Raw genomic sequence first — 22,286 nt, forward strand, 5'->3', positions numbered from 1 at the left:
CGGCTGCTGAGCTCCCTGCAGTACAACAGGAACCTGCTCAAGTACCTGAACGACGACAGGCAGAAGCAGCCGTCCTTCTGCGACCTGCTGATCGTCGTCGAGGGCCGCGAGTTCAGCGCGCACAAAGTGGTGGTGGCCGTGGGCAGCAGCTACTTCCACGCGTGCCTGAGCAAGAACCCCGGCACGGATGTCGTCACCCTGGACCACGTCCCGCACTCCGTGTTCCAGCACCTGCTCGAGTTTCTCTACACGTCGGAGTTCTTCGTGTACAAGTACGAAATCCCGCTGGTTCTAGAGGCCGCCAAGTTTCTGGACATCATCGATGCGGTCAAGCTGCTCAATAACGAGAGCGCGGCGGCGCTGCAGTCCGAGCTGACGGGCGCGGCGCCGCCCGAGGCCGCGGGGGGACTCGTGTCGCGGCACCAGTGCGGGTTCTGCAGCCGGCACTTCTGCTACAAGAAGTCCCTGGAGAACCACCTGGCGAAGACGCACCGGCCGCTCCTGCTGGGGAAGAAACATGGGCTAAAAATGCTGGAGAGAAGTTTTTCCACGCGGAGGTCACAAAGGAATCGCAAGTGCCCAGTCAAGTTCGACGACACCAGCGACGAGGATCAGGCCAGCGGCGACGGCTCGGACAGTTTGAACCAGGAGCGTTTCGAGCAGGAGAAGTCGGAGGGCATCGACTCCGAGGACGCGGGCAGCGAGTACAACGCCGAGGAGGACGAGCTGGACGAGTCCTCGGACGCCGCGGAGCAGAGCGACAAGGAGCCGCGCGACGCGGGCGACGAGGCCGAGGCCGGCGACTCGGCGGGGCCCTTCCGCGGCGGCCTGACCCCCGTCGTCCTGCAGAACAGCAGCAAGAAAATCCTGCAGTGTCCCAAGTGTGACAAGACATTTGACCGAATAGGTAAGAAAAGGAAGCCCGTTTTCTGTCTCCAGGGACTTGAGTTTTCAGGCGCGGTCCAGGTGGTCATTTAAAACGACACTCCGGAAGTGAATGTTGAAAAGAATGCTTAACTAGCCTGGACATTTGATTTTCAGTGTTTTAGCCTGTCGGTTTAAATTCGTTGTGATTCACGAATGAATTCAAGTATTAGCTTTTCTCTTTCTCACGTCCCGACAGTAGGTGACAGATAATTAGTTTATGTATTCGTTTCGAAAAATTCCAGCATATGGATGGTTATGGATGTAGAGCTTTGATTTACATGCTATTTTAATCTAACAGATAAGTGCTATTTTGGGGTCAAAGAAATTGAATTAGGTTATATTAGATTCAGTTGGATAATTTGTATACTCTTCGCCCTTGAACGTGGTAATGTGAGTTAGAAATAGTTACTTTTCTAGTGTCTGGTACTGTTTACCATTGGGATGTTTCAGATTACAATGGAAATGTTTCAGATTAGACTACTATGTAGTTGAGAATGAAACTAATGTAACTTTGTAGGTGGAGACTTTAGGAGGTGTTCTTTGATTATTATAATAATGAATAAATCAACTTTTCTCCTATTAGAAAAGTATGGGTAGGACATGTGGTCTTTCATCTCAAGTTAAAAACATGTCAGCGAGTATATGATTTCAAGAGATCTAATTTTTGCTGGTAAAATGACTTTTGGAGATGTCTTATATATGATCTGCTCTCACATGAACTTTTAAATTGCAACAATTAAGCTCTTTCCCCGTGAATCAAAGTTATGAAATCGTGAAATATATCCTGCCACACGTGATGATAAAGGGACCTTTAACTGCAGTTTGACCTTGGAAAATTGCTTACTCAGTTCGATGTATCCTCATGTGTGTGTGGTTTTTTTTTTTTTTTTTGAGGCGAGGCAATCCTTGGTTGACCTCACAGATTGCAAGGACCCTGTCAGCTTGCAATCCCTTATTTTCTATTTTTTTTTTTTTACGCCTACAGCACCTGGTCTTCCTAGGTGGTCTCCCATCCAAATACTACTAACCAGGCCCGACCCTGCTTAGCTTTCGAGAGCAGACGGGATCGGGCGCGTTCAGGGCAGCGTGGCCGGAGACTCCTCACGTGTACTGCAGTGTCGAGTCACTTGTGGTGTTGGTATAGGTGGAAATCGGTTTTGTGAGGTATCGGAAATCAGTTGCTCTCAAAAATGAGATCGTACCCATGATAGCCTTAACAGAGGTCACCTCCGTTTGCTTTTTGTCGTGCCTCTGAATATTTTTCACTCCAAATCGGAACGCTTTTGACGATCTAGTTTAATAATTTACTACTCCGTTTGCTGGGAGGCTCTGTACAAACATGAATGAGACAACTTTTCTTGAGTATCTCAGTCAGTTGGAGGAGCATCGCGTGCAGGCGAACCTCTCAGACGCAGGCCGGGTAAATGCTCGTGCAGAGCCGTCGGCGAGCCCTCGGGATTAAAGAGGATGGCATTTTTTGACTGAGATGCCTGAGAACATTTCATTTTTCCAATAGATTCTGCTTCTTAGACTTGGTATCCTTAGCATATGCTTCCTGGGTTTGCCTTAACTTGACCTAATTTGACTTGAGATGAGTGAGCAAGGGGCCAGCTGACAAATGGCATCACGTAGACCTCAAGCGATGCTGTTGAACATGAGGCCAGCGAGATGCTTTATGGGAGAGGGGTTCTGTGTCCAGGTAAGATTGGGAAAGCCATCTACTATAATTCACAATCCTAATAACTGTCCAGTTCTCTAGTAAAGAAACTCGTTAACTCTACTCAGCCTGCCATGCCCTCAAATAATTCTATCACAGGACACTTTTGGGATACTTCTTTTAATGTGCCAACAAACTAGAGTTCTTTGCACACATTTGGGGAAAGATTGCTCAAACTTAGAGTCCTTATATACTGAGGAAGGTATTTTGCAACTTTTTAAACCAAGGACAGCCCGGATAACGTGGGAATGAATAGGTCCGTTGTAGGCTTATTTCCAGCCCAATTTTCTGAACGTGTTTGACTTTATACCCTCTTGTTTTCAGCCTGCTGTGGCTTAGCCTCAGTGAGGCTGCATACCTTTCCCCAGTACTTAAAGGTGGCGGCTGAGATGTCTTCATACCCGTTAAGAAAGCACGGGGCGTGGGCTGTCTGACTGCCTGCATTTTTGCAGCCAGATCTTGGGCAAGTTAATTAGCCATTCGTGCTTATTTCCCCCCATAGGCAGAGTGGGGAGATGCCAAGGCGATGTTTAATAGTACCTTCTCCCACGGGTTACGGTGAGGATCGCGTGGAATAGTCCCGTGCATCACTTAAGATTTGTGAAATTCAGGCGTCCACGGAGCGCTAGCTGTTCTTATTCAGCCTCGTATAGTTGAGTGTCTCTGATACGCCAGATACGGCTAAACAAACATGAAGTGACATGTTCTCTCTGTCCGCGAGAATCTGAGAATGTAATGAGTACGTGTAAACACACAGTTACATTTGCAATAAAGATAATCTTATCAGGATAAGTACGGAGGACGGACTGGATCAGGGGAGGGTTCACGGAGCAGGCAGAAGTGAGGCGGGACCTGAAGAAGAGGGAGGGGTTTACGAGGCGGAAGGCCCGGCAGGTGCAGAGACATTGGGGTGTACGTCGTGTTCTGAGATGGCCACGGGTGGGCGATTTCCAGGGGGGCAAGGAGGCGCCATGAAACGGACAAGAAGCAAGGGCTGGCCGGAAGCCAGAGACCACATTTCCAATGCTTTGCATGCTGTGCGGAAGGGTGTAGATGTCACCCGGAAAGTGAGGGGACCCTGAAGAGGCGCCGACCAAGGAAATGGCAGCCCACCGCAGTTGCGGAAAGGTCACAGAGGAGAGGAAGGGACCGGAAGGATGTCGCAGGCCTGGACCAGGACGAGGAGGTGTCGGGCGGGCCTGCGGGAGGGGGCCGGGCGGGAGAGTCAGCTGCCCTGAACGCGGGCCACGTGGGCGGCGCCACGTAGAATGAAACCATGTGGAAGGAGAAGACGTGTTTCTTCAATGTCCTCCTCGATCGTTCTGGTCAGAAATCTTCAAGAAAAAACCCCAGTCCAGGGGCCATTTTCCAGGAACCCTCCTCACATCACCCACAGGCCTGCCATAAGATTGAAAATGTCCACCTCGGTGTTTTGGTTATTTATCATTAGTTAGATTGTGAGCCTTCAAGTTCAGTGTCTTACTTTGGGTTAGCATCCTTTGCGATACCCCAGGAAATGCCAAATACTAAGTCTTCAGTAAGCTCTTGTTTAATTGAACCGAGGTACCTGACTTGACTTTGGACTTGTAAGAAGCCTGTTGGGCTTCGCTGTCAGCTTCTGACTTCGCTGCCTGGGAGGGGGCTTCTGAGAGAATGGAGAAGCTCTGAGGGTCGCCCGGAACCGCCAGCTCCGCAGTGTGCAGTCAGCCACTGTGGGTCGGTGACTGTGGACCTTCCATCTGTTCCGAAGTATTTAATAGGTGCTTGGAGGGAGGCTCCCTATCCAGTTGTATTTTTTCCTTGGGCCACCAGCCCGTTCTCAAGCAAACAAACAAGAGTCCCCCGAGCTTCTCCCCTGTACCAAAAACCTAGTGGCGAGAAGGCAAAAATGGGGAGCAGATGATGGATGGGGCGAGGGAAGATTTGATTCACTTATTTTTTTATATTGTTCTTACTGGGAAGTGAAATCTTTCCTTGGATTAATTTATAAGCTCTCCTAGAAGTAAAAAGTGTTCTGTAGCTTTTTAAAAAATTATGGCTCACGAGACCACCCTGAAGACCACTTGGTTTTCAACGGAGGGGTGTTACAGCAGCGGCCCAGTTTTCTGCTTTAAGCTTAAATATGTTAGTTAAGTATATTTCAGGGGTCACCGTATGAATAAATCCAAGATCTGATTTAAGATTTAGCAATATCAGATGTATAATGAGCTAATTTGGTGATGTTTCTCTCTATAAGATCTGCATACAAAATCTGATGATGATAATTTTGCATGACTCGTATGGGGAATAATAAATTCCTAAGCACAAGGTCAAGTTTTTCACACAAAAATATCTTTAGTGTGTGTCTACTGATTTGGGACGCAATTCGTATTGGGATTTAGTTCAGAAAAATTCTGTGGATGAAATTTCTTACTATTACATGCTTTCTGTTGTTGATTAGGAGTGATTGGGCCTAGTTTAGTAGTCTCTGAAGGGATACTATTTTTTCTGATCGAAACGTTATTTCATGAGTGCGTAGTGAACCTTTTGATTTATACATTGTTATCGAATTTCTCCTACCCCATAAAAAAAGAAGAAGATGTAGCCGTTGGGTGTGTTTATGCTGAATAGCACTCCCCCGCTCCCCGCACCCATCACAGACAGCCCCCTACCAATCGATTTGAACATGGGAATTCTTTGGAGAGTAAACATTTTTTCCCCGCTCGCTCCTAGAGATGTATCTGATTCTTAGGTCCCCCCGTTCCCTCGGAAGCTGTGCGTCTGCCATTGTTCAGAGACTCAGCTCCGTGGAGCTTCAGACCCTGCAACGCCTCTGTGCGCCAACTCAAACTAATAACAACAAAAAAAGCCATTTTACTTTAGAGATTCTTAATGTTATAATCCGTTTTTCCAACTCGTGTGTTTTAATCGGACTTTGCTGAATTTATTTTAAATTATTACCTTTTAATCTTGGCTATCGGTTAAGTCATGTTAAGTCTACCTGTCTGTGGGAAAATGGAAGTTTAATAGTCGAAGCGGTTCCGACTTTTAATTACACTGCCATTTCGATAGTCATGCCGTTCAACTACACGTAACTTAACTTTTACTCGAAAGCAAGAAGAATTTCTTTAAATAAAGGGAGGATGCTACTAATCGTTAATTTGATATCTTTCCAGCAAAGTCATTTCATAGAAAATAAAAAAGATTTGGTGAAAAATTTTCTTGAACTTTAAGATTTTTATTAAGTTGCTGTTCTGTTCACTTGGATATAAAAATCAAGAGCTTTAGGCATCCGGGGTTGACCAGTTATCGCTCAGTCTTGAGCGTCTATGGTAAACACATACAGTCGATCCCCATTTCCAAAAATCGCTTACGAGTTAGTATTTACAGTCAGACTATATACTCTTGATTTGTTTTTTCTTGTGTTTTCCCACACGTATGCCTGACGTAATATACATCTTAACAAATATGTGTTCATACGTACATCGAAGCAAAACTTTCATGAAGTCAGTGTGAACGTACTCTGGCATGTCCTACTCCGTTCTGTCCCACGTCAGTCACAGCCCAGAGGACTGATTTTACGAACACTCAAGACCTGTGGTTTGCAGAACTCTGAGCTAAACGGTGACGTAGCTTAACGTGTTTTATAAAACCTACTCGTTATTTACGATGCCTGTGAGAAGTCCCAGATTCCACCTCGAGACACGCAAGAACACTTGTCCCCCAGTAAAGTCCAGGTTGGACCGCATCCCTTGAACACGGTAGGGAGGTGGCGGCCCACATTTTTGAGGACAGGTGTATTTCAAGCAGTAAGCTCAGAGCGGTAAGTCTCTGAGGTTTAGCAAAGTTATGTATTCAGGTAAACTCGACTAGGGGTGTGTGTGTGTGTGTGTGGCGTGGGGGATATACAGCAGGCTGTTAATCACGAGCTCTCACTCTTACTGTCAGATTTCAATCACTACGTGGCAAATGCCCTGGATTTAATTTTAATTTCTCTGCTTTTGTAGGGAAGTATGAGAGCCACACACGTGTGCACACAGGTGAGAAGCCCTTTGAGTGTGATGTCTGTCACCAGCGCTATTCCACAAAGTCTAACCTGACTGTCCACAGGAAGAAGCACAGCGCTGACACAGAGGTCCCTAAGAAGGAGCACAGGTGCCCTCGCTGTGATAAGCTCCACGCCAGCAAGAAGACGTTAGCCAAGCACATTAAGAGGCAAGTGTCACCTCGCTCCCTCCGTGGGCCTCACCGTGCCTTCCAGCGGAAGCGTGTGGCAGGCCAAAAACACCTGTGGCGAGCGAGCTCGTCTCCAGCACTGTCTTCACTTAGCATCCTGCAGTCTCTAAATTTATTAAGCACAGCCGGAAGTGGTAGTTTGTTCACATTTTTTATTAGTGCTGTCGCCGTGAAGTCCTCGATGTTGGAACAAGATCCTCCATCTGTACTGTGGAAATGTAGGATGCAGCATTTGGTTATCCTGGTTTGTTTGTGTGTTGGGTTTTGGCAAGTATCTTTTCAAAAAATGTGGTTTTAGGACCCTGGGAAACTTACTGCTCGTGCTCAAGTTTGTCTTTTGTTTATAAAATAAAAATTCGTGAGAGAAAGAATTATTTAGTACAGTTTGCCTATTTAAATCTAAGCAATTAAATTTACTGAAATCTGGACTGAAAGAAAATTGAGTTACCTTGAAGATTATCTGTGAATAGCTGGGTCCTTGAATGGATCTAAAATATGTTTAGACTTTTCTTTGACTATTTCTGCATAAATTTTAGCCTGCACATTCATTTGTGAACGCGATGTCGCGATGTGTATTGTCTGAGGACTCACACGTGTCTGTCTCCGTGAGGAACCAGTGCCTGCTTCTCATAATCACTGTCGACAGATGATCTGGAATGTTAACTGATAGAACCTTTTTATTTTTCTCTTGCAGATTCCATCCTGAAAATGCCCAAGAATTTATTTCCATTAAGAAGACTAAGAGTGAAAGTTGGAAATGTGATGTAAGAACTTTTAATTCACGGTAGAAAACCGAACCAAATGTAATGGTGCCTTTTGGGAAAGTAATTAGATTTTACAGTAACATAAACGTAGCTGAGCTCACTTTTAGATCTTTCTTTCATGCAATATTATTCTAATGTTTTTGTCAAGGAAGGCTGGTATGGGTTGATTTTTAGATGAGGTTTTGATTTTTGCTGTCATCACCATGCCGGGGGTGTAGAGTTGCGTACAGAGACTGTGACGTTACTTTTCCGCAGAGTGCAGAATTGCTCCTGCATTTCTGGTTATCTGTGGCTATGTAACTAACAAACCACCGCAAGACCTGTGGCCTCAAACAATCGTTTTGTTGTATCGGCGTTTGTGAGTCAGCGACCTCAGCTTGGGCCAGGGCTTTGCTAGGTAATTCTTCCGTTCCACGTGGTTTCTGTCGAAGTTGCTCAGGTGTTGTCAGCCTGTGGATGGTCTGGTCTGACGGTCTGAGGACACTCCCAGCGTGGCTCACTGCCACGGCCGGCCGCTTGGCGCTCAGCCGGGACGGTTGGCTGGGGGCCCCGAGTCTCACTTTGGTCCCTTCATGGGGCCACACGAGTTTCCTTGTGGCCGTGAGGCTCCAAGAAGCCGAGGCAGGAACCGGAAGCCTCGCTCAGCCCCATCCTTTTTCGCTGCTTGAGTCTGTGGGCTCCTCTCTCATCCTGAGCTCTGGATTTCAGTCTGTAATTTCAGGTTTCCGTACGTGTTTTCGTGTGCATTTTCTTTTAGATTTGCAAGAAGTCTTTTACCCGAAGACCACACCTGGAGGAGCACATGATTTTGCACTCGCAAGACAAACCTTTTAAGTGCACCTATTGTGAAGAGCACTTCAAGTCGCGATTCGCACGCTTAAAGCATCAAGAAAAGTTCCACCTGGGTAAGCGAAGAGGCCTTCGCGGTTGCTTCTGTTGGTCTGTGTCTGATTTCGGGGGGGGCAGACGTGTGTGTGGTCGTAAACCGCAGCTGATGATCAGAGAGGTTTGTGGGCGCTTGGGATGTAGCATTTTGATTTTGGGAAGAAACTCATTTTTCAAGGAGTGATAAACTTAGCGTATTTGGAATTGAGTGTTATATTTGGTGAGTTCTCTCCCTAATGCTTACAACCAAGGTGGAGGCTCGTGCTCTCGATGGCGATGCAGTTGGGGACACTTATGACAGTTAAATATAAATGGAAAAAGACAACTCTGCTGTGCGAAAGGTTAAAACGGGTTCCATTAAGTTTGGTTAGGAATAAATACAAGTGAATGTGGGGACGATCTGACGTTTAGTCACCGGGGAGTAAAAAATGGTGCCGAACCAAACTCGTCATTTTGCAAATGGGCCAAACAGCAGAGGCTCTTGCGGCATAATCTGAACCAACAACGTCATATAACCGACAAAAACCAATGTCGTTTTGGACTATGTTAATAAAGACGTGTTGTTAGGGGGTAATCGTCTCACCGATCCTAAATCGATCTGGAATATTGCATCCATTTCTGGAAACCTTCAAGGTGGATAGTGACAAATAGACATTCTAGAGGTGGGCAGTTTTGGTGACGTAGGGTCTTAAAATCATTTCATGGAAGAAACTTTTGAAGTTCCTTGAAATATTTTGTCTGGGAAGGGAGATAGGATAGTTGTCTTCGAGGCTCGCAAGGCTCCATCGTGTAATAAGAAATACTTAGTCTGCGAGTCTAGTGTATAAGACTAGCGTGTGCTAGATTACTTTTCTATTTTGCCTGAACCTCTGAATTTAGTAGGTCGTCCTGTCGTGGTATTTCATCTCGCCACTTCTGAGAAGCCATCACATGGAAACGGGTTTTACCGTTACTATTATACGTGTTTGTTACATGTTATTATTATCACACAAAATCCTGTAAGAACAGAGTCGGGGGCATGTTCATGATTCCACGCTGCAGGTGAGAAATTTCTTTAGACATTAGTTCCAAGAAAAACAGCTTCCGTTGGGGAATTGGTGAGCTGCTCTTGACATGAAAACCATAGGTTACCTCTTTTTGTTGCCACTTCCTTTTTCCGTTTCAACTTTTATTAAACACGTCGTTTAGTAAATAAATAGGCATTCCAAGACATTGAGCGGAAAGTCTAAGATACAATTTTAGTTTCTAAAAAATTTAGAAATTTTTTAAGTGTTGGAATATTTATCGAACAGCTGGTAACTACATGATCAGCTCTGTCAGCGTCTGGGGACACTGCCCCTGCTAGACGAAGTGCCAGATGAAATCACAGTCCGGTGGGCCGTCAGACCAGTAAACGAATCATCACGTCGTAGTGCCAGGCCCACTCAGATATCGGAGAAGTGGTTCATTTGCATCCTCTTTAGTGAGCGTTGATTGACGTTCACTAGACGAGTTCAGTAGGTGTAGCGTGACACAGTCCATTCCTAGTATCCAGTTAACATTTCCAAACTTTTGGGAAACATGATTTGTGAATTAATACAGTAGCTTTGCATTTTTGGCCACCGTTATTTATGAAAAAAACATACCAAATAGAACATTGCTTTGAGTATGTTATATACATGTGTGCGTATCACATGTATGTTACATGTATGTGTAAATCTGTGCAGCTTCCTTAGACCCCATCCGGGTCCCTCTGTTCCCTGAACCACCCCGTACACGTTCGTAATCGATTCCGGTCTGGGGCGAGGCCCACGGATTTGCGTTTCTAACAAGTTCCCAGGAGACGCCGACGCTGGCGGTGCAGCTGCGCATACCTGAGCATTCCCGGTCAGGCCAGCCTGTGTCCGGCTCACGCCACTTGTGTCGGGGTGACGTCGTCCGCGATCAGAGAGCGAGCTAAGAAATGCAGTCTGAACAGTTAGGGGAAGAGAAGTCTCAGTACATGTCAGTTGATCAATGTCGAAGTTACGGTCTGGCTTTAGAAGTGACATCTAGTCCTGTCCTGTCTGGAGAGTTGGCATGGAAATCGCTTCGGTTTGAGCTCCCAGCTCACGGGCACACGTGGACGTTCAAGGAGGCTTCGCTGCCCGACTGGGTGTCCGCGGTGGGAAGGGAAATGTAGCTGGCCTTTGCTCCGGAGAGTGAGTGGCGGGGAGCGAGAATGTCCCTTTGTCCCCCCCGCGGAGCCTGCAGGGGTCGGTGGTCATGCCCAGGCACACCGCCTCCCCGCAGACTGTGGCCCTCACCTGCCACACGTCCCATCAGCTGCCCGCCGCGGCACCGTCCTTGCCTCATCTCCTGACCTTCATCTGTGCGAAGTGCTGACGCTCCCTTTCCCAACTTCTGGGAGCCTTTTTGGGGGCAAGGGAGGTGTGGGAGGAGGCGGGGGGATTTTTCATAGCCTTGAGCGCCACAGCGCCAGCAATGCGTTAAGAGCCGATAAATAAATACTCGCTGGATGAGTTAATAACCGAATGGGAGGCGGATCCCGTGGAAGATGCAGGGTCGCGCGCTCGCACGAGAGCGTGGTCCGGGCGCTGACGCAGTGCGCACCCCGAGGCCGTCTCATTTCTGACGCGGGGAGCACGTCAGGAGTCCTTCCCAGTGACGCGGCCCCGAGCTGTGGTGCGTGGGGACACGTTTCAGATTTCCAGGTGTGTCCCCAGGCCGTTTCTTGGCGCTGTGCTGTCGTCATCGGTTTTTCATGAAGAATGCCTGTTCTGGTTTACGTTTCCACATTCCGAGACATCCTCGTCCAAGTATACGGCTTCCCTGAACAGCGCGTTTCCAAACCATGGGCTCTCCTAAGTCCCGTCTGTCCTTCCAGAGTGTCTCCTTCCTTTCCCCTCCCAGGAATTTCTCTTGTCGCATTGTCTGCTTGGGTCCAGTCCGATTTCGGAATGGGGACTGAGCATCTCAGTTTGTTCACTCACTGGTTTATCCGCATTTATTATGTCAGATGCCAGGCCTTATGCTCAGCTCGAAGGAGACAGAGATGAAAGGAGACAAAGTCTCCTTTCCCGTAGTAAACAGTCTAGGAAGGGAGAGAGAACTAAAAACAACGGCGCGCGTTATTATATGTGCACTAGTGAAGTAGGCGTGCATTTCTAACACACCGTAAGTTCAGCCTCCTGTGCACGGAAAACCCAGTGGTTCCGCGTCTGTCCTCTCTGTGAGGTTCCTTTGCTACACAGAGCACGTCGTTTCTGAGACGTCTGGTCACCAAATGTGCAGGGCTTTGCCCCCCAACAACGAGCAAGGCTCTGACCCCAGCTGGGTGTCCCGCAGTCGAACTCAGCTGTAACCTTCCACCTGGCGACAGCGTCACCCCGTCCGCGTCGGGTCTCAGGCCCGTGACTCCGCCCCCGACTTCAGCCAGCGGCTGGGAGGAGGTCCCCGGGCGACCCGCCACTTCGCGATCTCACACTCCCTGTTAAGCTTAACCTTCGACTTTAAGTGCACACTCTTTTCTCCTTTTTAGGTCCTTTTCCATGTGACATCTGTGGTCGCCAGTTTAACGACACCGGGAATTTGAAACGCCACATAGAATGCACCCACGGTGGGAAGAGGAAGTGGACGTGCTTCATCTGTGGAAAATCTGTACGGGAGAGGTGAGGGGCTGTCCACACACCCAGAAAAATCCCGGTACTGTCGTGTAGAAATAACGTTTTGATTTGAAATTTAAAGATAGAAGAAGTTACTTAAAATGCTCCAGCAGAGGATATGGGGTCAGGATTGACAGGTGTGGATGCCGAGTGTAACTGATACCATGTTGTCTCTTTCCGAAATCCCACTGAAAATACATTAAATCATTCACGTGTTCATTTTAAAGACACTAAGCTACAAAGACAAGGCGAGTGGGAAGGCGAGAAGCACAGCACGGGTGTGGGAGCTGGAGCGCTGACGGGCCGCGGTACCTGAGTTAGCAGGTCGGAGAAAAACAAGCCCAGGAGTGGCAGCAGAGAGATCCAGAACCGAACCTCGTTCGTGTCGCAGAGTCCGCCACGAGTACGGAGCTGGCAGTGCTGTCCCTCCGGAGCCAGGGTGGAGGGCAGGGGCAGGAGCCGCAGAGGACAATGGCTTCAGGAGTGGGACCGTTGCATTCTCTCCCGTGCCCATCAGGCCGTTGCTGCCGGCCCCTCCCCTCCCCCACCTTGGCGGATGCCTGGACCAGAGCAGCCAGCGGCGTTGCCGGACCGAGTATGCGGAAGCAGCGAGCCTGGCCCTTATCCCTGCTGACATCTTGACTCTTAGACTTTATCCTCCGGCTAACAGATTAGAAAACAACTCCCTGAACATCTAAGCAACCTGAAGGCAAATATATTCCCTACCAAGTAGCACACCCAGGCCACCTCGCCATCAAAGCCCAGCCACGCTCTGCCCTTCCCACCCAGTTGTCAGCCTGACACAAATAATCATGAACAGATACTGAAGAATTATAACACACAAGGGGAAAACCTTTAACGGAAGACAGAGTCCAACACAAACAGATAAAACAAAAACAACAAAAAAACGAAACCCGAAACATCATGCAAGGAAAAGAAGTCAATGATTCTTACTATCCCCAGTTAAAGATGTAGAATTCATTAAACAGGAACAGGACGTCCTATAAAAGAGGCGCTGACCATAACCCAGAGATCCCAGACGCCCAGCGCCGACGGACCGAGCAGAGGGTGGGAGGGCGGAGATGACGAATTCTCCCAAAATGCGGAGCAAAAGATACAGACCCGGGAAATAAAGATCAGCGCGTCAGAGGGCGAGGTGCGAGGTCCAGAGAGAACGAACAGAGGAAACGCCGGGGGGAACGTTACCATCGAAATAATTCAGGATGATTTCCCCAGACGGAAGGACGCAAGTCCACACACAGACAGGGTCCATCAGACGCCTGGGACAGCACGCGGCAATGAACACATCGTGACAAGGCACGTCGCCGTGACATTTTAGAACAGGGGGCGAGGGGCGGCAAACAGAAGCTTCTGTATACTTCTGTTTTTTTCCTAGGGAAAAAGTCACATACACTGAATGAGAAATTAGGATTCCTGGGATTTTAAACGGCAACACTAGAAGTAAGATGATGCCGTTGTCCCTTCAAAATTCTGATAGACACTGATTTCCAACCTAGAATTCTGTTCTTAGTCAAACTAACAGTCAAGTCTGAGGATAATAGACATTTTTCACGACGTCAGGAAATTAGCCTTTTACGTACCCTTTCTCCTGCAGCAGCCGAAGGGTGCGCTTCACCAGAACGAGGCACTAAACTTAAAGACGACGGGAAAGCTCCCGGGAGCAGGAGGGCTAACACGGGAAAGCGGCAGAGGGGGGCACGGCACGAGGGGGCTGGAGACCCCGCGATGTCCGATGTGCAGCGCGCGTGCGTGACGGCCAGTCCGTGCCCCGCGGTAGTGACCTGTGACACGTCGAGGGTTGTCACTGCTCCGGTCCCTGCTGGCACGTTTCCCCTTTAACTAGGAGACAGTGCAGAGAGGGTGCACCCCAAACACGTTCGGGTTTTTTTTTTTTTTAACTGTAGTAAAAACGTTTAACGTGACAAGCGTGCGGTTGCACAATCCCCTGCCGTTCATTACAGGGACGTGCCATCCACGTCTCTAACCTGCTCGTCTCGCACAACGGAAACTCGACACCCACGGAACGGCAGCTCCCCGTGTCCCCTCCTGACCCAGATTCCCGCCCGCCCGCCGCCCCGATGCTGCCGGCCAGCTTCCAGCTGTCACCCTCGTGCCCGGCTGTTTGCTCTGACTGAGCACATCCGTTTGATGTCATAGAAACGTTCTGTTCTGACGTAGCCATGAGAATTGGAGGCGGGTCATGAAACGCTCGGAAGCAGGATCCATAGAGCAGCCCGCTCTTTGGCTCACATTTCTGCCGGACTTCAGTACCTGGTCCACCCCAGCCTGTCAGCGGCTCCGACGGGGACGAACCCCGTTTCCCACGGCTTCTCTGTGACTTTACCGCCGACCTGCTGACGGCCGGGACACCGCCGCCAGACTTCGGTCCAGACCCTGTTCACGTTACCTCGTGGGCCCTTTACCTAAAAGTGGCGGCATCGTTAGGTTATTGCTTGCTACTCAGGCTCGCGAGAACATACGCCAAGCGTCGTAGTGACATGCACTGGCTGGGTGGCAGAACGACCCGGAGGGAGCGTGCCCCGGGAGCGGGGATTTCCGGGGGCGGGGGCGGAGGAGGGCCGGGGAGAGTAGCGTTCTGCAGGTGTTCGTTGCTGTTCTCTAAGCAGAGTGCGTACGTGTCATGCTCCCCTGTGTTAACGTTTCATAATTTAAAAAGTCAGAATGCCACCTTCCTAAAATAACAGATGGATATGGTGCAGAAGAGGAAAACCAGTATGCTATATTTATGTGGAAATTTGTATTTACAGATCGATAAATTACAAAGGTTATTTTATGTATCATAAACTCTCGTTTATCCTTAAAGATCTTTTTGTAAAAACAGAAAGCAAACAAACCAAAACCACAACAACCTTTCCATCCTTTTGCTTTCCGTCCCTTAGCAGGTTGGGGTCTAGGAATAGTTTGGGGACTGTTTCCCACAAAGCTGGGGGTGCCCGCAGACTCGCCTGTGCGGTGCCGGTGGCCTTGTAGGGGAGCGCCATCTGCTGGCCGAGAGCTGCCTTCACTGCAGCTCCCTGGGCACTGGGGTTGACTGGCTCCTGGCTCCTGGCTCCTGGCTCCCGGCGAGGAAGTTACTAGTGAGCCTGCAAAGGTCGTGGTACTGCCTTTCCCCATAAAGAGCCTTGTCGGCCCTGCACCAGTGTGGGGGGTCTCTGAGCGTTGGAGCTCGTGGCCATGCTCGTGATGTCTTTGGACCAGCAGTGGTCACCAGAGGCCCCTCCGGGAGGGTCAGGAGTAGCAGTAGTTGTGCCCTCCACGGTCGCCCATTTTCACAGCGGCCTCTGGAGGTTCCAGGTGCCTGTAACGTCCCCTGTACCGTGGAGCATTCTTTTACCGAGTATTGAGGACGTGTTCGAAAGGCTCAGGACGGAGAGGCTGGATTCCCTGTATCCTGTACTCGCCCCGTCAAAATCCACGTCACTGTTACCTAATTCAGTAGTGACAGTCGAATGTTTTTTATCTGTACTTCTTGGAAGTCTGCTTAAACTAGAGAGTTGAACCTTCGAGCAAACCAGTAGCCAAGGAAGCCAAAGTTAAAAATTTTCATTTCATTTCATTTTTTTAAGGGACAATACAAAACGAGCATGTTGGTGAGTGAGACTGTCCTCGGAGCAGCGGGGAGAATGGTCACAATGACTGTTAGCTTGGACACCTTTGTCGTGGGCTCTTTGGGAAACCGTGTTTAATATATACATTGGCATTAAAAAATCTTTAGTTTAAACGTATGTGTTTTTAACATAGAACTACTTTGAAAGAACACTTGAGAATCCACAGCGGAGAGAAGCCTCATCTTTGTAGTATTTGTGGGCAAAGCTTTCGTCACGGAAGCTCATACAGGTGAGTCAAGCCACGTTTGCCTTATGTTAAGTAACATAAAATTATATCTCCATTTTGATTCTATTCTCTTATCAGCCCTTTGTTTGTTGAATGAAGACATTTCTTAGCACTTACGATCAGCAAAGTGGTACAAAAAACTATAGACTGTCCCCCCGCATTATAACCATTAACATCATCTTCATTCTGTGGTATAAAATATTAAATATTTTCTCATCACCAGGTTTGCCAAGTGCTCTACTGTCTCAACTGTCATCCTATAAAAAGTATTTCATTACTTTACTTTGAATCGGAATTCATTATAACTCTGGCGTTCCAAAATTAATGTGTTTCTTCACTCTTATCAAAAAATAGTTTGGTATAAAAATATGGCAAAGTCAAAAACTCCGGGATTCTCAGTTTTAGAAAGTCTTCTGTTCATTATTTGAAATTGATTTAATTATTATTATTCCTGAATCCCTGACCACATTTGCAATTTCTGAAAAGTTGTTTTCTTCCTGAATGAATAACAGGTGACGATCTACTGTGACATAACTGTACAATTTTACTTTTTATCGATGCTCTTAAGAATGTCACTCTTAAGGTTTCGCTCTCTACCCTTTCATTGGTTTTTACCTCTTTTTCAGTTTAAACAGGACGTTTCCCTTTTGCACGTGGTCTTCTTGGTTACCAGTTTAGATGTAGAATCAACACCTGTTCGGGCACCTTGAAAGGTTTACACAGAGGGAGGGCTGTGGGCATAGAAACAATTCAAGTTAAATTAATTTTAATAGTTTAAACCTTTTATAATCCGTTCCTGGGTAACAAAAAACGAGCCATATTTTGTTTGGTTAGTGTAAGTGAAATGGGATTGTCAGAAAGTTGATTACTTACAAAGTTACCAGATTCCCAGCTATCAGTTTATAAGCGGCATCGGTTGGCCCGAAGGATTCGGCCTTCATCGGTCACTGTGTCGGCTGCCACCGTCGTACGCGCGTCACTCGTGCACTTACCCGTTTGCCTGGTTACGATCCCTTCCGGGTTCATTCCTACCTTTGACTTCGGAGACGCCCCTGGTCAGGTGGACCTGACCACAGACGCTTGGTCGGTTCAGTAAGGAGGATTCAGGGTCCGAAGGTCAGTGTCGTCCATGGGTGTGGCGTGTGCGGACGTGAAGCGCTCTTGTGAACAAGGCGAGTCGGAGCTGGGGACAGGCAGTGAGAGCCGGAGGCCTCGGAGGGTCACAGCCCTGGCGCCCAGAACGAATGAGGCCGGTCGAGCGAACAGCCCAGTTTTCGTTATTCGTGGTTAAGTTTTTTCCTTCCGTGTCGCGATTTTCAGTGTTCTGCAATGGTCTTTCTTTATAGGCTTCACCTACGAGTGCATCATGACGATAAAAGATACGAATGCGATGAATGTGGGAAAACGTTTATCCGTCACGACCACCTCACGAAGCACAAAAAGATACATTCAGGTAAGGCGTGTTTCGTACATAAGAATGTTTCCAAAATTCCATTTTTTTTTTTTTAAAAAGAAAGCACCTGAAAAGGACACACCACACCACATCATATTTATGTTGGCTATAATTTTGATAATTTGGCATATGGCGGTCACCCCTTTGTAATGCTGATTCTACAAACATTTTTAAAAAGGCATCTGAAAGGGGCTTAAGTTTATGACATGGTTTTGTTCACTGTAATTTTAAGCATTCGGTTGCCCTTTATGACTACAAACTATATTTTTAAATTGTTTTAATTCTCAAAATTAGCAATTATTTTAATTTTCAGAATTTGCATCTTGCATATTATTGAGGATGTGTGCAGGAATTTCTCCCGGCACCTCCCTAAAGGGAGAAGCCAAGATAATATTGATCATTTTGATTGGATTTGAAAGAAGTTAGCAAAACTTAGATATTTGAAGAGAAATGATTGTAACTGGATGTTAAAGTTTATGTCACAGTGATTTGAGAAACTCTAGAAAAGATTACCTTACAATCCTGGTCAGTTTCAGATCTTTATGCTGTATTGATAACTCGTATATTCTGGGGACTTCTTTCGTATTGTCGTCTCAGACTGATGCTCAGGAAGTGCTTGGCACCAGCCGTGTGAGCACAGTAGGACGTGTGGTTATTATTATTACTATAAACACGATTTAGATGCAAAGTATGCAGCGGATAGGGATCATTTTAAATGATCTCAGTGAGGTGGGTTGAGTTGCTGTTACCATTTTAAAGAGATGTTTAAGGTCTTACGACTTTTTCACTGGAATCATACGTGTTCATTTTTCAGGTGGAGAATTCTAAGTTCCTTATTCTAGAGGCCACGTGGTTTAATTGCACGCTGGCGTTAAGAAAGTGATTTTTTTAGAGACCAAATCTTTGTACCTGGATAAATAAGAACAGAGATGACGAATTGGACTAACCTAGAATTTCCCTTTATATTCGAATTTTGGCTCATTACAAATGTAAGCAGTCCCCACAGTTGAAAAGTCTTTTAAAAGTAAAGTACAGACATCTGAAAATGTTCAGGCCCTTTCTATAAACAGTAAGACAGCCTCACCACGATTCGCTGTGCATCATTTGAGGTGTTGGACATCTAGACTTACGTGGGTTTTGAGGTGATGGCATGTATTTCGCTCTGTCACGTTGGAAGGTAAGATGCGAACTCTGAAGCAAAGCCTCCCGAGGTGGCTTTGGGGAGAAGCGGAGATGCGCAGAGGAGAGGTGTTTGAGCGAGGAGTATAAAGCAGGGAGCCCAGAGCAGAGGCGGCTTTGCTTTCCTGCCATGTTTCACGTCATGTTCTTGTTCAAGCATTTGCTTCCGAGGTGGGCGGGAACCGAAATGCATAGTCTCATCAAAATGTTTGCGTCTTTAAGGTGAAAAGGCTCATCAGTGTGAAGAATGTGGGAAGTGTTTCGGCCGCAGGGATCACCTGACCGTCCACTACAGAAGCGTGCACCTGGGGGAGAAAGTGTGGCAGAAGTAAGTGGGAAAGTGAGCGCGTCATCGTCACCGCGGAGCACAAGCCCAGGCCGCAGGGGACGCCGTGCCTCGCGGTCTGGGGACAGGGTCTCGGGGGCCTCAAGGGATCCAGCAAGGCGATTCCGTTCAGTGGGGCCCTCCCCGAATCGACGCGTGCGTGGTGCTCACTGCGCTCCGGTGTTCACTACACGCCGGGGACGCTGCTAAGCTCGGGGACACGGGAACACACGGCGTCACGTAGACGGGGTGTAAGAGCCTCGACGTGGGTAGGCCTGGGGGCACAGAATTGCCGACTCACTCAGTCCAGGAATCCTGTAGCTTTTTCTCAACCCCTTTATACCCCTAAAGATTATTCAGTACTTTAGGAGCTTTTGTGTATATCACTTGCGGTATGAAAATTACATTGTTGTTTAAATTATGTCATTAAAAATTAAAATGAGAAAAAAACTTAACTACTTACTTCCTTGTTTAGAATAATACGCTCATCACATGCTAGCGTGAAGAGCAGTTTTGTGAAAAATAGCTACAAAACAAACCAAAACACTATTGAAAGAGTGGCATTGTTTTGCATTTTTGTAAATCTCTTGAATGGCCTAATAGCCGGATAGCCACACCTGCTGTCATGTGTTATTTTGGTCGAAGTAAATGAAGAAAATCTAGCCTCACTCAGATGTGTAGGTAAATCGTGGGGGTTGTTCTTTACTGCGACACTAAATTAAACTGGTGGTAGGTTCTGAAGGGCAGCGGAAGGTGGCCTCCGAAACAAGGTTAATGACGTTTTCCGTCACGTTCAGTGTCTCGGTCTGTCTTGTCCCATGGACGGGCACTTCACCTCCGCATGAAACCGAAGCGTCACTCATTGGCCATTTGGAAGGTGCGGCTTCACTGAGCTCTGCAGGTCTGTCGGATGGTAGCGTATTGCACAGGGCGGGACCAGCCGATCTGGAAGGGCCTGTCGAGACACGGTCAGGATCACAGGGGCAGATGCAAGCCTTCCAGAATTCTCACGTGAGCTTAAAAGCTCAAATTTATCATCGATGACAAATAGTGTCAGGTTTTTTTTTCCCCTTAGAAGTGACAGGCTCCCTTCATGTAATTTTTGAGAAACTATCTGCCAGATACTCGGGTCTGTAACTATAGTTTGTCCTGATTCTTTCAAGTAAAATGGTATTTCTTCCATTCAGTCTCACAGGTGCTTTTCCTGAGACGTCAGTCATTATACTTTGATTTGTGGTATGTTATTTATTAAAACTTCGCTGAAAAACTCAAACCTTTTGTTTTTTTAGGTATAAAGCAACCTTTCATCAATGTGATGTTTGTAAGAAGATTTTTAAAGGCAAGTCAAGTCTCGAAATGCATTTTCGGACACATTCAGGTAAAACGTAATGAGTAGTTTATATGTATTTTTGCGTAATTTTTCAGCAGTGAAATATGGACATTCGAACTATGTTCTTGGTTAAATTGTTTTGTTTTTTCCCCAATTAAGATTTTTACTCGTTAAGGGAAAGTTGCTGTCGCAATGAGCAATAGTCTGGTCTTCTGTTCTCTGTTCCGTGAGCTTCTACACTTTCGAATATCATTTTGTACCGTTTGGGGGAAACGTTTTCCATTGAGGGTTCATTCAACTTTTAGCTTTCATCTTCCTCTTTCCTGGTGGTTTGTGGTTCCTCTCTATCTGTGAAACTCCGCGAAGACCTTTATTTTCTTTGAAAAGAGGAATTCAAATAGGACCCGTCGTCTTGCTCGCCGAGGCTCCAGTCAGAGTGTCCTTTTCCCACTGTCCGTCGTCGTGAGGGGCAGTTTCCACAGAGCGAGTCATCTCGGCTGCCTGCCAGCATCGCCCTTTTCTGCATGTTTTCTCCCCGCTTGGTGATGCTCCCGTATTTGGAAGTTGAGACTATGTCGGGTTCTTTTCTATGTGTCGTCATAGTCCTTGTTGGACCAATTCATTTTGAAAGCTTTCCTTTTTCCTTTTGAAGAAAGAAACTCACGTATGCATCTTCGGCTGCTTTGTTGTAAATTTAGCCTGGATTTTGTCAAGCTGCTCTTCTGGAAGAGAAAACTAATTGGTTTTATAAATATCAAAATGAGAAATAACTAGATTTGGGCCATTTCAGTAGCAAAGACTTGCAGTAAAGGATGTGTCGCTGATGCAGCGGTGCTGTTATAAACAAAGTTACGCCTCCCTCCAAGGGAAAAAGCCCTAATTTGTGGGGTACGTAGGGCGAGGCTGCAGCGGGAATCAAAGCCGGCCGTGGTGACAGCAGCCGAGGTGATCAGGCCCGTGTGCCAGGGCAGCGTGAGCACTTGCTCCGTGTTCCCGCTCGGTCAGTCACCGGGTCCTTGAGGGCAGCACCGTCGTCACTCCTGGTTACAGGTGACAAACGATGCTCAGAGGCCGGGTGGCCTACTCAGGGTGGCTAGCGAGCTGTGGGGCCAGAATTCACCCCGGATCCTTTCACGCTGGGGGCCCTTGTCTGGACCAGCTTATTGTTTTCTGATAGCACACGCTACTATTGCTGCTTTCCTGACATTTCGCGAGTGTTCAGAATTTGTTCCTTCAGACCCTTGTCTTGCCAAGCGAGTGCATTTTATGCCTAATTTCATTTTTGTTCGTGCAGGTGAAAAACCATACAAGTGTCAAATCTGCAATCAGTCTTTTAGAATTAAGAAGACCTTAACAAAACACCTGGTGATTCATTCCGATGCCCGGCCTTTCAACTGCCAGCACTGTAATGCGACGTTTAAGCGCAAGGACAAGCTCAAGTACCACACCGACCACGTCCACGGCATAAAATCTCCCGACGACCCTCTGAGCACTTCCGAGGAAAAACTGGTGGCCTTGCCCGTAGAGTACTCGTCCGATGACAAACTCTTTCAAGCAGACACGAAACAGTACCTGGACCGGCCCAAAGCCTATCCGTCGGGAGCCAAGACGATGCTACAGAACGTGTCCGCCGAGGTGTGCGTGCCCGTCACGCTGGTGCCCGTTCAGATGCCCGACTCCCAGAGTGACCTGGTGCGTCACACGACCACCCTCCCGCCACCTTCTCACGAGATCTTGTCGCCCCAGCCACCGTCCGCTGAGTACCCCCGAGCGGCCGACTTGGCTTTTCTGGAAAAATACACCCTGACGCCTCAGCCCGCAAACATAGTCCACCCGGTGCGGCCCGAGCAGATGCTGGACCCGGGCGAGCAGTCTTACCTGGGGACGCTGCTGGGCCTCGACGACGCGGCTGCGGTGCCCAGCGCCTCGGGCGACGAGCACCGGTCCTGAGCAAGCCCCGCGGCCCGCAGG

At 47.7% G+C, this 22,286-nt stretch overlaps 1 protein-coding gene and 1 pseudogene across 1 annotated transcript; one reads left to right on the forward strand and one right to left on the reverse strand.

Annotated features, from left to right (window-relative positions):
- ZBTB41 (zinc finger and BTB domain containing 41) lies at positions 1–22,280 on the forward strand (the record flags this gene model as incomplete). Its single annotated transcript, XM_006904456.2, has 10 exons — positions 1–907; positions 6,631–6,838; positions 7,554–7,623; positions 8,381–8,528; positions 12,029–12,158; positions 15,936–16,031; positions 17,375–17,481; positions 18,883–18,988; positions 20,275–20,363; positions 21,610–22,280. Coding segments are annotated over 10 exons (2,517 nt in total), but the record flags the coding sequence as incomplete, so codon positions are not given.
- On the reverse strand, positions 1,904–2,025 carry LOC112477541 (annotated as a pseudogene).
- Positions 22,281–22,286: the final 6 nt, after the last annotated feature.

This window comes from Pteropus alecto, unplaced genomic scaffold (genome assembly GCF_000325575.1).
Source record: "Pteropus alecto unplaced genomic scaffold, ASM32557v1 scaffold90, whole genome shotgun sequence".
Classification (NCBI taxonomy): domain Eukaryota; kingdom Metazoa; phylum Chordata; class Mammalia; order Chiroptera; family Pteropodidae; genus Pteropus; species Pteropus alecto.